This window comes from Myiozetetes cayanensis, unplaced genomic scaffold (assembly GCF_022539395.1).
Source record: "Myiozetetes cayanensis isolate MyiCay16 unplaced genomic scaffold, myiCay2020 scf17, whole genome shotgun sequence".
Classification (NCBI taxonomy): Eukaryota; Metazoa; Chordata; class Aves; order Passeriformes; family Tyrannidae; genus Myiozetetes; species Myiozetetes cayanensis.
Window position 1 is genome coordinate 4,755,251 of NW_026087378.1, and position 16,759 is coordinate 4,772,009.

General features: G+C 47.0%; 1 protein-coding gene across 1 annotated transcript in view; it reads left to right on the top strand.

The window, feature by feature from the left end:
• The first annotated feature begins 2,973 nt into the window (after window positions 1-2,973).
• Window positions 2,974-16,759, top strand: part of NR3C1 (nuclear receptor subfamily 3 group C member 1) — a 63,040-nt gene continuing 49,254 nt past the window's right edge. Inside the window, 3 exon segments of the mRNA XM_050312253.1 lie at window positions 2,974-3,105; window positions 5,069-5,230; window positions 5,233-6,256. Of these exon segments, the coding sequence (XP_050168210.1) occupies window positions 5,083-5,230; window positions 5,233-6,256 (1,172 nt within the window). The 5' untranslated portion in view covers window positions 2,974-3,105; window positions 5,069-5,082.

Genomic DNA, 16,759 nt, shown 5'->3' on the forward strand with positions numbered 1-16,759 from the left:
GAATGTCCAACCCATAACTGTGCAAACCCAGCTGTAATTAAGCATCTTAGCGGGTGTTTATAAACAGATGTTCTCATCTAAATGTCTTAGAAACAAACAGCTTTGTTATACCAGTTCCCCATAACCACAGAAAGCGACGTGATGCTGGCAATGAGCAGAGTTACAGCTCTCCTCTGTAGGCTGGTGTTCTCCCACATGTACCCTCATATCTGAGCTGACCTAATTTCAGGGGTAGGATGGGTCCCTAAATGCAAGACAGTTTCTGCAGTAGAATATTCACAGACCAACCAAGTAAATTTTCCAGGTATATTCCCAGGAGCACATTAGTATTTTGTGCTTTGAGACACATCCTTGCCTTTATTTAACACCCAGGGCCCCTGCAACATCCCCATGCTGGTGACAGAGGTTTCACAGTATCTGAACATTGACTTCTGCTATTCTGGTTCCCTTGCATGGGAAGAAGTGTTTCCTGAGAGCTGTAAATCCATTGCATCATTGAAAATGTACCACAAGACAGTTTTGAGGGTTATTTTAAAAACATCTTTCAAAAATATATTAGAATAAAGAGACAGCAGAGGAAGAGCTACAATTTTTAGAACCATTTTTAATAATTTTTTTTGGAAAAGAATAATATTAAGCTAACATTGCATGCATGTGTTTTGCATTTGAAAAGTTAAACAGCATCTTCCAAAAGTCAATGTGGCCTGGAAAAAAACTTAAAACTTTAAAAAAAAAAAAATGAGGGCAGATAATTGTACTGTAAAATCCATTCTTCTTACAGAAGAATCCCAAAGTCTGCATTTAAACAACTGATAAGACAAAACCATCTTTCACTGACAGAACCTGTATTGTGTAATTTGTAGGCATTTTTAGGCACCCGCTGCTGGGCAGCACAGTCCCAGTGCCAGCATTACCAAGTCACTATCTCTAAGCAAAATTTATGGTCCCAAATCAGAACGACAGATCTTCACAGATGGACAATTGTCATTTCTCTTTCCCTGTCATCAGAGTTTCTTCCAAAGCCAAGAAGATGCCTGTCCTACATTGACAAGACAATCTCTTCTCCCTCTCTTTCTTCTCCAAGGCAGCAGGATATTTTACTTTGCTGTTTTACTTCATTGACATTTTTAACTCTTGGTTGGCTACTGTATTGACAGTTTCATGTCTTTTCTTGCCCAGCACATGTCCCTCGGGAGCAGTGGGTGGAAACGGCTGTCCCTGGAGTGGGCAGACCCAGACACTGGGGATGTCCCACCACCCCAGCACTTTGTTCTTCAGGTGTTTGCAGTGCACACCCAACATTAGGCCAGTGCACTACACATCTGCTTTTTTATTTTATTTGAAAAATGTCAAAATTTGTTCACCTCTCAGTGAAATGCTGCCATAATTCATGGTGTTCACCCATTTGTCTTAATGCAAATACCCATATGTCCAGTGCTTGCCAGGGGACAAACAAATGCTTCTCCCTGCCCTGCAGAGTCTCAGTCCCACAGCTTTTTGTGGGGAGATTTTTGTCTCTTTTCATGGATTTGCCCCAAAACACTCATGCAAGCAGACACCTGCCTCCAGAGCTGCCCACGAGCCCTGAGGTGCCTTCTCCGTGGCTTTGTGCCCGTCTCCAGTGCAGACCCCCACACCTGGAGCATGGGGTTCACTAGATGAGAACCCGGTGTAGTGGATGTCCCTGTCCATGGCAGGGTGTTGGACCAGGATCTTTAAGGTCCCTTCCAACCCAAACCATTCTGGGATTCTATGAACTCCACTGGGTGCCCAGGCGCTGTGCTGGGGAAGTGGGCAGCTTGTGAGGCCTCATCCATCCATTGTGGTGGGGACAGCTGGGGAAGCAAAAGAGGAAAGAATCACAGAACAGTTGGGGTTGGAAGGGACCTCTGGAGATCATCCAGCCTAACTCCCCTGCCCCTGGAGCAGGTGACACAGGAACCTGTGCAGATGGGTTTGGAATGTCTCCAGGGAGGGAGACTCCACGTTGTCCCTGGGCACTTGTTCAGTGCTCTGCCACCTTCCATGGAAAGAAGTTCTCCCTCATGTTGAGGCAGAACTTCTTTTGTTTTAGTATGTAGCCATTGCTCCTCGTTCTGTCACTGGGCATGACCAAAGAGAGTCTGGCACCATCCTCTGACACCCGTTTATGATATTTTTATGGATTGATGAGTTAGATCACCTCTCAGTCTTGTCTTGTCTTGTTCAGACTAACGAGGTCCAGCTTCACAGTCTCTCCTCATAAGAGAGATGCTCTAGACCACTCATCATCTTTGTGGCTTCTGCTCCTTGTCTCTCTTGTGCTGAGGAGCCCAGAACTGGACACAGCATTCCAGATGTGGCCGAGCAGAGGGGGAGCATCGCCCCCCTGACCTGCTGGCCACACTCTTCCAGCAGCCGCTCCGTGGGGCGCGGGTGCAGGCGGGCGCGGGGGGCTCGGCCAGGGGGGAGCCGGGCGTGCGGGGCCGCGGGCTGCACTTTCGCTCCTCGGCCAACAGGTCGCACCGTTCCCCCTCGGCTGGGGCGGGCGGGCGCTGCCCCGCGGAGACGATCGAGGAGCGGCGGCGGGCAGAGCCGAGCCCGGCTGAGCCCAGCCGTGCTGAGCCGAGTCGAGCCCAGCCGGGCTGAGCCGAGCCCCGCCGTACAGCGGTGGCCGCCCCTCCAGCAGCCGGCTGTCTCCACTCCCTCTGCACGTCGGGGAGGCGGAGGGAGGGAAGGAGGGAGGGAGGGAGGAGGGGAAGAGGAGGAGGCGGCCGCCGCCGTCGTCCTCCATTTTGTGGCGGGGGCAGAACCGCCGAGTGCGGCGCTGCCCGCGGAGGGACGGGGCGGGGAGCGCGGGGGGGAGGGGGAGAGGTCCGCGCAGGCAATTAGCGCTAATTAACAGAGGGGGCGCCGCGGCGGCGGGCGGGGTTGGGTCAGGGTCTGAGGCCGGCGGGAGGAGCAGCAGCAGCGGTAGGAGCAGCAGCGGGGGGAGCGGTGCTGTCGCCGCCGCGGCCCCCGGAGGGGCGGCTATTGACTCCCCCCCCCCAACCGGCTGCCGCCCCCCGCCACGGGTGCGATGGCTGTGGGCGGCTGAAGGAGCCCCAGCGCCCTCCCCCGGACGAGGTAAGGGCGGTGGGGGTCCTGCGGGGGGCTTCGCTTCCCCCTCGGGAACTTCCCAGGAGGAGGGGAAGGGGGGGGTGGCGGCGGAGGCGCCCCCGCAGGAATGCCCGGGGCGGGGGGAGCCGAGCCGAGCCGCCCCCGGGAGGATCCCGGGGCGGGACGGGAGCGGGGGCCGGCGGCGGGGAGTGGGGACCCCTGGCCCTTGGCCCCGGCGTGTGTCCGTGGGGAGCGGGGGACGCGGAGGGGGAGAGGGAGCCGAGACCCGTGCTGGGCTGGTTTTGCAGAAGTGGGTGTGCCAGGAGACGGCTCAACAGGTCCCGACACATTTCTCTGAAAACTGTACTTTGTAAAGGCGATTTTATTGCAATCCGGTGGTTTTAAGTGTTTGCAGCGTTTTCCTCCTTTGGGCAGACTCTAGCAGCTGGTTTTTGACACGTTTCCTGCGCTGGATGGTTCCCTGCCTGGGGGATTTTTTTGACGTTGGGGGAATTGTCAGATGGAATAACTATATTTTTCCTTCCCTTCATGTAAAAAAAAAAAAAAAGAAAAAGAAAAAGAAATAAAGAACTAGGCAAAGCTGGAGGTAGATAGTTACATTTTTCGAATCGCTGTTGCGGTGTCCACCTTAAACAGCCGAGCAGTTTGGGGGTGCCCCGTTGCCGTCGGTGTCCCGGCTCCCTGGACACGACCAGGAGACCCATCGCCCCAGGAACCGGGGCACGACACGCACGGGACCCCCATCCCGGCACATGGCAGGGCCGCGGGAGGTGCTGCCGAAGGCCCACGAAGGGTTTTGGCGTTGAGCCTCCCCCGCTCGGGACGATTTCCCCAAACCAAAGCTCGCCGGGGCCACCTTAAAATTTTACACGTGGGGCCTTTTTGTTGATCGAGCCTTAACTCTGGCACACAGAAATAGCAGCGGTGTCGGGGGCTGGGGAAAATGGGCGGCAGAGCCGCGCGTTTATGATTAAGACGACTGCAAACTTGTGAGTTGGGTCAGTGCGCTCAGGGCGTGCAGCCGTGGCCGGGCTGGAAGTGGGGCATTGCCCCTCCGCCGGCTGGGACTGGGCGGTGCGGGCTGAGCGCTCCGAGGGGGGCCGTACACAAACTGTATAGGAAGTTTGCCGGAGAATTTACAGTGGTTCTCCAAATATTTATGCTCTCTGCTGGAAGAAAATGTAGTAAATACAAACAGACGAAACTTGGGAGATTTGTTTTCGGTGTGTTTGTTGGAGAGCCGCCGTGAGCGGGTAAAGTGCTGGAAGCTAATAAAAAATCCGGCTTTATTTTGAACTAGCTTTTATTTATACATTGGAGATGTATTTAAAGAATTATGCACGGTTTACTTCGAGATTAGTGAGTTGCATTTTAAGCTGAACCCGTGCGAAGATGGCAAAGGCTGTTTCGTGGTGGGGAGGTTGTGTGACTTCTGGAGGGTAACAAACCACGGAGGTTCTGTCTGTCTGGCTCCGGAGGCTCCGTGCTGCTGTGAGTGGGGGACCTGCAGGCAGTGAGGGAGCTGACTGGGAAAGGTAATAAATGTGCTTCTCCCCTGCTCAAGGTGTAATTAAATACCAGGAAAATTTACCTTGCAAAATTTGTAAACCAGGTCCTTTAACAATCCTTACACTTCCTTTGAGCAGGGATGGGTGACAGAGCTGGAGAGTGAGTGCAGAGAGGTGTCATGTGCTGTAGCCTGATTTTGAGTTGTGTGCAGATTTAGCAAAGCTTTAAAATATATGCTTCCTCCTGACCAGACAGGAAAAAAAAAATTTAAAACCCCTGAAAACAAGCACTGTGTTTGAGGGACATGGCACGTGTCAGCTCATAGCGTAGTCTGCCCTGCCTTCTTTCTCAGAGCAGTTGAACTAGGCTCGCCAGGCGAAGGATTTAGAGTTTATATTTTTAAGCTGTTATTAATGTGTCCTTGCTGTGCTAACTTTGACTCCTTCTGATCTTTTTATAGTTAATGGTAAAGTAATGGATTCCAAAGAATTGCTTAACACGTCGGATCAAGACGAAACAAGGAAAAATGCTCTCATCAGTACCAAAGGAGGGATCGTGATGGACTTCCATCCACCCTTCAGGGGTGGAGCTACTGTCCAAGCCCCTGTGTCTACATCTCCTCTCCCGCGTCTTCTCAGTCAGATTCCAGTCAGCAACCTGCTTTGGCTGACTTCTCAAAAGGATTAGGAAACAATGTGCCTCAGCCAGACCTTTCCAAGGCAGTGTCGCTCTCGATGGGACTGTACATGGGTGAAACAGACACAAAAGTGATGGGAAACGACCTTGGATTTTCGCACCAGGGCCAAATCGGCATCTCTTCTGGAGAAACGGACTTCAGGCTCTTGGAGGAAAGTATTGCAAGCTTGAACAAGTCCTCGAGCCTGGCCGAGGACGCAAAGGGAGCCGTGTCTTCTGAGGTGCCGCTCGAGCCGGATTTCCCAGGCATGGCCGGCCGCAGCGCCCCTTTAGAGTCGGGAACTGCAGTCCAAAGCCAGGTTGGCTCAAATGGTGGCAACTTGAAGTTGTTTTCTGAAGACCAAAGCACCCTGGATATTCTCCAGGATTTAGAATTGCCACCAGTATCGCCTGGCAAGGAACCCAACGGGAGCCCGTGGCGGCTGGACCCGTTGCTCGATGATGGTGGTTTGCTGTCCCCCATATCTGCAGATGATGCCTTTCTCCTGGAAGGAAATCTCGGCGAAGACTGCAAGCCTCCCATTATATCTGACACTAAACCCAAAATTAATGACCATGGTGACCTTTTACCCAGTTCCAAAATGCCAATGCCTCAAGTGAAAACAGAAAAGGAGGACTTCATTGAACTCTGTACTCCTGGCATCAAGCAGGAAAACATGGGCCCACTTTACTGCCAGGCCAACTTCTCTGGGTCAAACCTGCTGGGTACGAAAGTCTCGGCCATCTCCATCCACGGTGTCAGCACCTCTGGGGGACAGATGTACCACTATGACTTAAATACTGCATCACTCTCTCAGCAGCAGGATCAAAAACCAATTTTTAATATCATTCCATCTCTTCCTGCCGGGTCAGAAAATTGGAATAGGTGCCAGGGATCAGGGGACGAGGCGTTGGCTCCTCTGGGAACACTCAACCTTTCTGGCAGACCTGCTTTCTCTAATGGCTATTCAAGGTAATTAGTTTTTGTTGCTATTTATTAAAATGCTACAAGTGTGTTTAGCACAACCCTGTGCATGCTGGTTTGCTGTTTGGTTTTTTTCCTTTTTTTTCCTTTTCTATTTGTACGTGTGGCTGATCAGACTTCTCTGGGGAGTATTTATTTATTGCCACAGTATGACAGTAGTTTTAACCAACTACTCAACTATTGGTATTAAAGGGATAAAGAGAGGAGGGGAGCTAGCATGCTTTAAAAAGTAAATAAAAATAAAACTTTCAGGATACTGCCTAAAGGGAAAATTGAGTACGTGGTAGCAGGATCCATATGCAGACAGTATGGAAGGAAGTATTTAAGTGTATACAAAAGCTGCTTCGTTCCCAAGGGTTAGAGGATCAATCACTGTGGGCTTTTTTTTCCTTCCTAGTGTTACTTAAATGTTATGCACAAAAATAACTTGGTTGCCGGGTAAATTTCTAGAATTACATTTTAAGCTGAACTCGAGTTTTCGTTGTGCTCAGTATCATATTTACCTTACATGGACAAGAAGATTCCGAGTGGGAAATACTCAGCAGCTTGTTCAATAACGGCGTTAAAAGAGATAAGAGTATTTGCAGTCAGATTTAAACTCTAGAGTAGAATGGTAGAAGGGCTGCTGGGAGAGGGATTTGGGAGCAGAATGGATTAGGGGAGCTGATTAGTAGTGCCTGTGGCAAGTGCCTTGGTAGTTGTATTTTCTATAAGTAATCCAGAGGTGCAGATATTCGAACGTTCCTTGAGGAGTGAACATGGCCATGGCAGCTCAGTGGGCAGCTGTGGCCGTCTCCGTTCTGATTCCAGTGGGAACACCCAGTTGTTTGTTTTCAGGATCAATACCCAGTTGCAAGTTTTCCTTAGGATTTCTGTGTGAACTCCTAGTTGTAAATTTTCAGTATGAATACCCAGTTGTAGGTTTTCCTCATCTGTCCTGTGTTTGAACAACTGCTTGAAAGAGCAACGTTTGGCCTCCGTAGAGGCAGAGGATTTTGCTTTGGAGTCTGTTAGAAAATGGCTCTACAAGTCCCTATACATAAACCCAGTATTTGTAGGCTTTTAATGAAGTATTTGGTTTAACTTTCTGGGTTTTATTGCCCTGCTGGCAATCAATCCGCAGGGTGTTCCCTGCCAGTCCCAGGGCTTTCCCTGCACGATATTTGCTCCCTTTTCCCGTAGTTGGAATGAAGTGGGTGAGGATTTCTTCTTTGTTTCAGGAAGACAACTTTTAGCTTAGTTTCACTCTTGATTTTTTTCATAGATTTTGATTTTTGTCATCAGTACATGCTTTTTTCTTTCTTTGAAGTGTTTAGAACAATTTGTAGTGTAAGGGGTCCAGAAAAGAAAATCAAAATTAATGGATAGATTTCATTTTGATATATGAATATTGAGCATACCTCATTGTTTATTTTGAGAGAATAGAAATCCTTTCTGCTCACATTTTGTATCATCAGTGCAGTTCTGCGTTTAGTTTGTTTCGTGGGGATTTTTTGGTGGATTTTTTTCCCCTGCTCTCACTGTATCTTTAATGACAATCATAAACTCTGTGTCAAAGTAAAGTATTTCTACACTGGGGAGGAGGGCATCAGGGACTGTTTAACAAAGCAGATTCCCTGGAGATAATGGAAATGTCAGTTTTGGGAACAGTTCTGGGAGTTGCTGCATTGGTTGTGTTATGCAGAGCCCAGCACACACAGAGATGTTTGTCCAGCTTTGGGGAATTTCAGACACCAGTATTCTGTCCTGTGTGTGTAATCCTGGAGGGATGAAGATCCCACTCAGGCTCTGAACGTGGGCAGAGCTGATCCTACAGGGAAAGGGCCATCAGTGGGAGATGTTACCGGTGCTCTGTGGGGCAATTTTGGGAGGGTGTTTGTGTTGGCAGGGGCAAGCAGAGATGGGCAGGAGTGTGGGGATGGCTGGCAGAGTCTGGAGGAGCTCTCGGGACAGCCCAGGGAACGTCCTGGGAATGTCCCGGCAGCACCAGCACCAGCTGCCTCCACCACTGCCGGGTGTTATCCACGCTGGGCCTCACGTGTTGACGTTCTTGCTTCCTGCAAGGTCGTCTTATATTTTATTGCTTCCTTTTTACTGTAAGATAATGGACTTTTATTTTTTTTTTTCTTTATGGAATGTGTAAAGAATTTTGAGGTGGCTTCTAACTGAGTTTTGCATAAAAATTCTTTATTCTCGGCTTTAGGGAAGGTGTTCTTCCTTCCCGAGGATTTTTATACACTAAAACCGCAAAGTCCAGTTCTAAAAACAGCATTGTTTGGGTTTGCTTTATTATTTTTATTCCGTAACATTCAGGCAGCTCCATCATCTTTTTACAATGTTTGGGATACTAATGAACCATGGGTTTGATGCAGGAATTCTCATTCTTCCTGAACCTTGTCAGAAATATTTGGTCTAAACTAGGTTAGTTTAAGGTGATGTATTGTGGGTTTGTTTGTTTTTCTTGCAGAAGATTTAACAAAATTGGCATTTGTTTTAGAAACAAAGGAAGGGCTCTCTTGCCAGGTTCCCGTGGTCTGTTTTTTTTTTAGGTACTAATTGTGAGAGGTGGAGGCCAGGATTTTGAGAAGCTTAGGTTCCAATAGGAAATATTTCTTGGTGTTGGTAGAATTATTTGGCTATTAGTAACATAATAATTACAGACTGAACATATGGGAAGAAAAGCTGCAGTTCAGTCCTGGTGTTCAGGTTGTATTTAATCTGCCTGTTTAATGGGAAGCTTGGAATGTCTCTTTATATCCACACAGGCTGGAATTGATGTCATGCCATTTTTGAGTGGTTTTGCTTCTAAGGATAGCACAGCATGCTGGCTTTAATGAGACAAGTGATAATCAGGCCTGAGAAAACTAATCAATTTTAGTGAGCAGCAGGAGGGATTCTGAAGTTAACAAGCAGAATGCAAACTTCAGGAATTTGATTAATGGGAATGAATTGGCAACGATCAATAAATAGCTGTCTGTGGAATTGTCAACCAGTGCTTGTGCTGATGCGCAAATTTTGATGCTAAAACACTGAGCTGCAGCTCCTCAGACTCCAGATCTTGAACAGCAGGGAGACTCTGGCTGGCGGGAGGGCTTCGTCTGGGCTCACTTTGGGGTCTCCAAGCGGAGTGAACACGAAAGGTGGATAGAATAAAAGGGAGGAAAAAAGTAGGCTAATGGAGGGATTTTGCCTTAGATTTTTCTTTAATGGCAGCGAGACAGCAGCTGGGAGAGGAGTAAATCGCATTGAAAGCGTTTGGTAGATGCTTCACTGAAGAACTAGAGGGTTTGCTGGGGTCTGTTTCTGATGGGATGTTGTGATTTATTACAGGTGAAATTCTTCAATTTTAAGGAAATGGTTTTAGCAGCACACACTCATAGGGCTCTTGTGTGGTATATACATTAAATCCATTGCTCAGCTCCTATTCCTCTGATTTCCTGGAGATGTGGCTTGTTGCAGAGAGAGTGAAGGACCTGGGGAACCAGCCTAGCAATGCAGAGTTTGCTCTGTGTTCTTGCTCGGAGTCTACAGCCAGAATTCACAGAAACTGGGCCCCACTGGCAGTGTTACGGCTTCTCTTATTACAGTTGAAATCATTCCTAGTACTTAAGCTTGTGGGGGATAAGGATCATTAAGGAAGTTTAAGAAAGGGCAAGAGCTGAGAGAAGCCATTAAAGAGAAGGAGAGTCTGGAAGGGGGAGAAGTTTTGCTGATCGGTCACAGTCCAAAGCCTTGCTTCCAGAAGTAACCTTTCTGCCCTCACTCCTGAACTGGGATTCTTCTTGGACTCAGGTGTTGTACCAGAAAGAAGGGGAAAAAAGGGATTGTTTGCCAGCAGTGGTAAAGGTCAGTTGTCCGTTTGTCTTCCCGCTTTGTTGCTCTCGGCTGTTGGCCAAGGCTGGTGGCTTGGCAGGGCTGGATGCAGTGCTTTAAGTGCTGCCTGACTCAGCGGTATATAATGTATGGGACATCCGGAATTTGGTCTTTTTTAATAATTCTATTTTGATATGAAACCCAGACATGTTATTTGGAGTGCTCGGGGTTCCAGCAGTCTGTGTTGTGATTTGTCAGCTTAATGTAATACCGTACTTGGGGTTTGAGTCTGGAAGTGCATGGCAGAGAATCCAGTTGTTTTGGCAGAGAGGGGTGAATCAGGAATGTTCTGCAGAATGTGTTCTAAGGTGCTGTGAGAAGGTAGCCAGGTAAATGAGAGGTCATCTAAGATGTAATCCGCTTTTCGCAGTTTGGGCTGATCCTCTCATTGAGCTGATTGCTGAGTAGTCTAACCCAAATTGTTAAATTATGCTAATTTATTTCCCTTTATAATGATCTCTATTTTAAACTGAGTTCTAGCTTCTAAAACAAGCTGATTTTTGTTGTCCACTGAGCTTTTTTAATCTATCTTCATGGTTGAACCTCTGGTACTCTCCTGCTGCCAGTGAAGGCAAAACTGTAGTTAATTGAGCCCTACTCACGAATCTTCTCAGAAATGTGAAATACAGGTGTTACACGACTCCTACATTATATATTTACCATGATGACTTTATTGGTATATTTACCTATATGACTTTTACACTGTGAGAGCAATTTGTCCTTGAGAAGCAAATTTCCCTTCTTTGATTATTGTTGCTCATTTTGGAAATGAACAAGCTGTGCCTCTTCTACATGTATAAGTAACTGCAAGGTGGAATTATTTTTATGATGTAAAAGGTCCCCAAGTCCTTCTGTCTTCCTGGATCCCCTTGTATCACTGCTGCTCAGCAGGGTACTAACTCTTCTGCTCCCCAGACTCTTGCTTGTGAAGTACTGGAGACACAACTCTATTCATTTTGGGGTAGGTGAATCCTGCCTCAGCCACTATCCCACCCTGATATGCTGGTCTAGCTTAACATATGTGTTCTGCAGACAGTTTTAAAGGTGTTAGCCTTAAGGTAAACAACACACCAATAAATCCTGTTTTCAGTCCAAGTCACGAGCAGTGGGAAAGCTTTGTAGAGCCGTAGTTACAATTGTCTTGGGTTTGTGCTGTTAAAATAACTGCAGGTATGTTACCTCTGTCGTACAGAAACGAACCTGGAAATGCCTTCCTAAAGTGATCAACTTGGAACTGTTCTCAGAAACACAGAATGAACATGCGTGCAGCGATGTAGTTTCTGGGAAGAATATTTCAGTGTACTGAACACTGTGCACCAGGCTCAGGGAGCTTGGGTTAATCTGTCTTTAGTTTTCCAGCCTTTGTCTCCCAGAGTCTCCAGTATTCACAAACTTTAATCTTATTTACTGAAGTATTAATGTGTGGCACTGTGGCATGTACAGATTATTGTTCTCATCCCAATGGTTTTCTAGCTGATTCACTCTAGTGTGATATCCATTGATACCCATTTATAACACAGCCTTTGCTTAAATAGCCAAGGCACCCGCAGACCAGGAGTTAATCCTGTTCTCAGTGCTGGGTTCTGGAAATACTGGTCAGATGCTGTCAGTGGATGGCCTCATCCCCCTGGGACAGGAGTGAACCAGTACAGCTGGAATAGATGACACATGCAAAAAAAGTAATTTCAGCTCATTGTCTTGGCACTGACTCTGGAGCAGCTTATTTGGGTATCTGTGGGAAAAAAATGAAACGCAAAATCTACAGCTTCTTTGCCTGTTTGTGAGGGTGTGACAAATTGTGACCGTGGCATTGCTGGTCCACCTGCAGAGGGATATCAGCAGAGGGTGATCTGCACAGAGTATGCTCCATCCATGTGTTGGAGCAGTTTGGATATCACAGACTTAATTAAAAGGAAACGGGGAGACTGGATGTGCAGCTCTTGGTGCCTTTGGCCAGGAGAACGTGGACGTGCAGGTTGTCCCCCGTGTGTAACCAGCCCAGCACCTTGGTAGTTACTGGAGAGGCGAATAATTTGTGCCTCCAGAAGTGACATGTTGAGTTGGGAAGACCATTTAGCACAATTACTGCGTCTCTCCTAGAGATTTACCTTCTTACCTCACCTTCACTCCAGAGGTGTGATATTCCGCCCGTCCCTCCTGCATTCTGACCCGACTCAGCTCACGCTAACCTCTGCCGTGATGTTTTCTGCTGGAATTCCATCCTTGGCTGAAGCAGCGTCTCCTTGCGCTCAAGTCGTGCCCTGTACTGCTTGAAATAGAATTATAAATATCATGACAAAAGATTTTCCTTCTGCTGCCTGTGACCTGTCTTGCCAGGCGTATCACCCGGCTACCTCACGTGTGCCAGAGGTGCGTTTGGCAGGAGCAAGGACAAGTAGCTGCAGCTTCCCAAGGTTTTTCTCTGGGAGAGGTAATGCTGGCAAGCACCTGGAGTTGAGTCTTGGAATGGAGATGATGTCAGGTTTGCTTGTTGCTCGTGTGTGAGACACGAGTTTGGATTCCAGGACACGGTGTTACTTACCCAGGATGTCATGTAGAGTTTTATAATACTGGTGCCTTAAATCAATAATCAGCACGATTGTGTGGATTTCTGGAGGAAATTGTGCTCTTCAGAAGTCATCTCGACATCTTGTGTGGAGAACATTTCCATACCAGCCAACTGCCCTCTTAATATAGTCTGTGTCAGCTGGTCACCATGAAACCTCCATATTCCAGCTGTACCTACAGAGCTCTCAGTCCATACTAAATCTTCCTAGAAAATGACAGTCCTGAGGCACTTTGAAAATTGATATCCAACAAGCTACTGATATTTTGTTGTGGAGATGAAATATCATATGCAGCTTCCACTTTTTGATCAAATATCTCAGGTTTTGGGTTTTTTTTGAGATTGCAAAGGCAAAACTACTGGTGGGGAAGGATTTCTAAAATAATAATCACATCTTTCTTGAATTCAGTTGACTGCTACTGTAATTTAGTAAAGAAACTGAGTTTCATATTGGATTATACAGTAATACATTCTTCATACTATTTGTAATATGTTTGTACAGTTACTGTGTGTCAGAAAACAGCTGGAGATCATCAAATTTCTGTACCACAGTCACAGAAGATTTAATGTGAAACTTGGGAACAGCGGGGCACCATTTATTCTCGTGTTGCTTCATTCAGATACTTCTTATTTCTGGTTGCTTTTATTTGTGTAGCTAAGTTTAAAGTTAGCAAGTACTGCTCAGGATGTGAGTTTAAAAGAGAAATGAGGGCACAAATGAGTAGTTTGTCTCAAAATACTGCCTGGGAAACTCAGAAATGTGTCACAGTGTCAGGGAAGAGCAAATAATAGAGTATCAATGAGGTATGTAGTTGATTCAAGTAAGCAAATAATAAAGAGTAGCTTGGTTTTCTTTTTTGTTTGGTTTGGGCTTTTTTTGGAGGATCTGAGATCTGATACTTTGATTATTGGTCTCAGGAAAACTGGGGAAGGTCTTGCTGTTGTCCTTATCTAAAAGATCTGTTGTGATCTGGCTGCATTGGGACTTTGGTCTTTTCTTATTAGAAACTTGGGGGTGGGGGTGATTTGGGGGATTTAATGTGTGTGTTGCTGTCTCTGAATATTTGAATCCCTGTTTCTCCTGGCAGTATTCATGGAGAAGAGGGGTTGGAACGTGGATGACCTCTTTGTTCACAAGTGGGCAGTAGCTTGGCTGCATCTCACTGGTGAGAGGGGTGTGAAAATGGGACGTCTGTGGTTAGAAATTCTGTGAAATTTTTAGAAAATGAGGTTTTGGTCTTGGATGAGGATCCTCCAGCCATTACATGTCTCTTGTCCAGCTGTGTGAGTTGGGTATGACGAGAGAGGACTGTGGTGGCTCTCCTCTTTCCCAGCTGGGAAGGACACGGCTGCTTAGGGCATGTGTACACCTGGCCTTGCTTTGGACTTCAGCCCCTTGGGAGCTCTCCAAGCTCTGCTTCTTCATGATGGCTTCTCCATGGCTTCCCCTGCCATCACCACCTGCTTTGAGAGCACCAGTGTGAAGTTTTGGGGTCCTCTGTGATATTTGTTGCCAAGCTCCAGCGGGTCCACTTTGCTGTGGGCTGCTCTGCCCTGAGCCAAAGCTGGAATCAGTGACGGAAAAGAGCAGCTGATGTGGTTTATTTTTGCTGTCACGGCCTGGAGAACCTGCTCGCCTGGTGTGATTGTGTGTAGGGATGTGGTAATAGGGTCTGGTACGACTCTGTGTCGGCGGGGAGCTGTACCAGGACCGCACTGCCAGCGTGTCCGATGCCGCGAGTGCCGATGGCACATGATGGAGCACCATCAGGAGATCAGGAGCCTCTCCAGGGTGTTTGGGGTGGGGAACAGGAACAGAGGGTGCCACTGGGCTGAGGAGGCTGTGCTGGAGCTGCTGCTGTGCCAAACTCCATGTAATTCATCCACTGACACCTTTAAGAGAGGAGAACACGTGGTGTGGCTGTGGAGGAATTTGACATTTCAGTGGATGCAATGTCAGGAAAGGGTTGAGGGATCTCTCCCATCACTTAAAAACAAGATGTGTGTGGATACAGCTGTAATGTGTTAAACGCTACATTTTATTTTTGATTTCTGTAGCTTTTCATTTGGTCAGATGGTGTAAATGCATTACAGTATCTTTTACACCAGCACACCTATAACAGGCACACTGTCCATTGCTGTGTACCTGCATATTTTTAGCTTGTGCTTATTTGTTTGTTTTCTTCTTCTAAGACTTTACTCTTATCTTTCTGAAGCAATTAACTTCCTCAAGCCATCAGCAAAGGCTTTGAATAAATCAGTGCTGAAAACGTGCATGTGCTGCATGCACACGTGTGGATTTGTTGTGCAAGAACACAGCCCAGGCATGTTAACTTAAAAAAAAAAAAAAAAAACTTGCAGACTTGATAGTTTCATGTCTGATTTCAGTCTGCATACTGATTGCAGTTTCATATTACCTGGATGTTGTTTTCTCTCTTATATGTTTTCTGTGGGTTACTTTGGCTGCTGGGACCTTTGATGGTTTGTTTTGCCTGTTGAATTTCTGTCAGTACTGTGTTATGTATGAATTGCTCCCAAATTAAATGCATTGCTCCCTATGAAAGTGGTGCACTTGTAGATATAATTAGACTTCTTTTTAAATAAAGAACTCTGCATTGTGGTTCTCTTAAAACATGGAGCAGATTAGAATATAAACCAATATAAAAAAACCCAGTCTTATCTGATAACAGGCATTTAAAAGGCTTTAAAAATTGGAGATTGCAAACTTGGTATCCAGAATAGGTTTTGGATGCTGGATATGTGAGGAGGAGTATGGAATTTCACTTCAGAGTTTAATTTTAGTAAGATAATTAAATGTTTATTGAAATAATAATACTATGTATGAATGACCAAATCAGATTCCTTCTGGGTGCTAGAATTCCTTATAAATTGGTCTTTAATCAGTGGGATAAACTTTACTTAAAACAAGGATTAAACCAACAGGTGAGTCAGCTGAAGTCTGAAGTTGGCTGTGGGAAAAGAGAGAGGTGGGAGTGGGCTGTGGAGCCCTCTCTCTTGGGCAGGGAGCTGAGTTTTCAGGAAAGGTGGAAATCAGACAGTGCTGACATGGAACATGTAAACTGGTGCCTAGAGGAAGTAAGCATTGGCATTGACCCTCAGCAAGGGCATTAGAGGGGTCTTTGGGACCCCCCAAACTTGGCCTGTCATTGTACCCTGTAGTAAAAGCATCTTCCAAAAAGACTCAAATAGTCACTGAGGTTGGAAAAGACCTCCAAGATCATCGAGTCCAACCTGTGGCTGATCACTACCTTGTCAGCTAGACCAGAGCACTCACTGAGTGCCACGTCCACTCATTCCTTGAACACCTCCAAGGGATGGTAACTCCACCAGCTCCCTAGACAGCTCCTTCCAATGCCTGACAACCTTTTCAGTGAAGAAATTCTGCCTGACTGACCTTTTTTGTATCGACAAGTGGTGAGACAGAGCTTGTGTGAAACAGAAACTGAAATGACCAAGGTCCTGTGGCGTAAACAGGTGGAGATTGACACTTGCTGGTGTGTTGAGGTGAGATCTGTGTGTGTAGGTGGTGGCACCATCGCTCACAGCGAGGTGTTCATGTCGGAGCCCACCAAACCAAGTCTGGCCAAGCTGCCGACTCGGCAGTTTCTGGTGGATGTGTCGCCCCTCCGTAACGCGAGTGAGACTCAAATGTGGAGGGCAGCTGGCTGTGTATAAGAGATGGGGCTGCACCTCGTGTGTTCAAAGGGAAACTAGAAGTGGGAAGAGCAGACAGTGCAGTCAGGCTGTGCTGCTGCAGGTTTAGGGCCCTGTGGGGTTGCACAGCCCTTCCCTGGTGCAGAGAGGCATCTGCCTTGGGCAGAGGCCGGGAAATGACCGGGTGGGAGGAGGTGGCTGAGGGGAGGAGTTTCTGCTCAAAACCAGAAGACAAAGAAATTTTGGTGGCAAGAGATGGAGTTAGTTAAAGACTGTCCTGAGTTGCATCTGGAAGTGGGGGGGGGGATGGTTTAAAATGGCCTAAAGAAATTAGCTGGTTTTTACTGTAAGTACTGTCAGAAACATATTCATCTCTG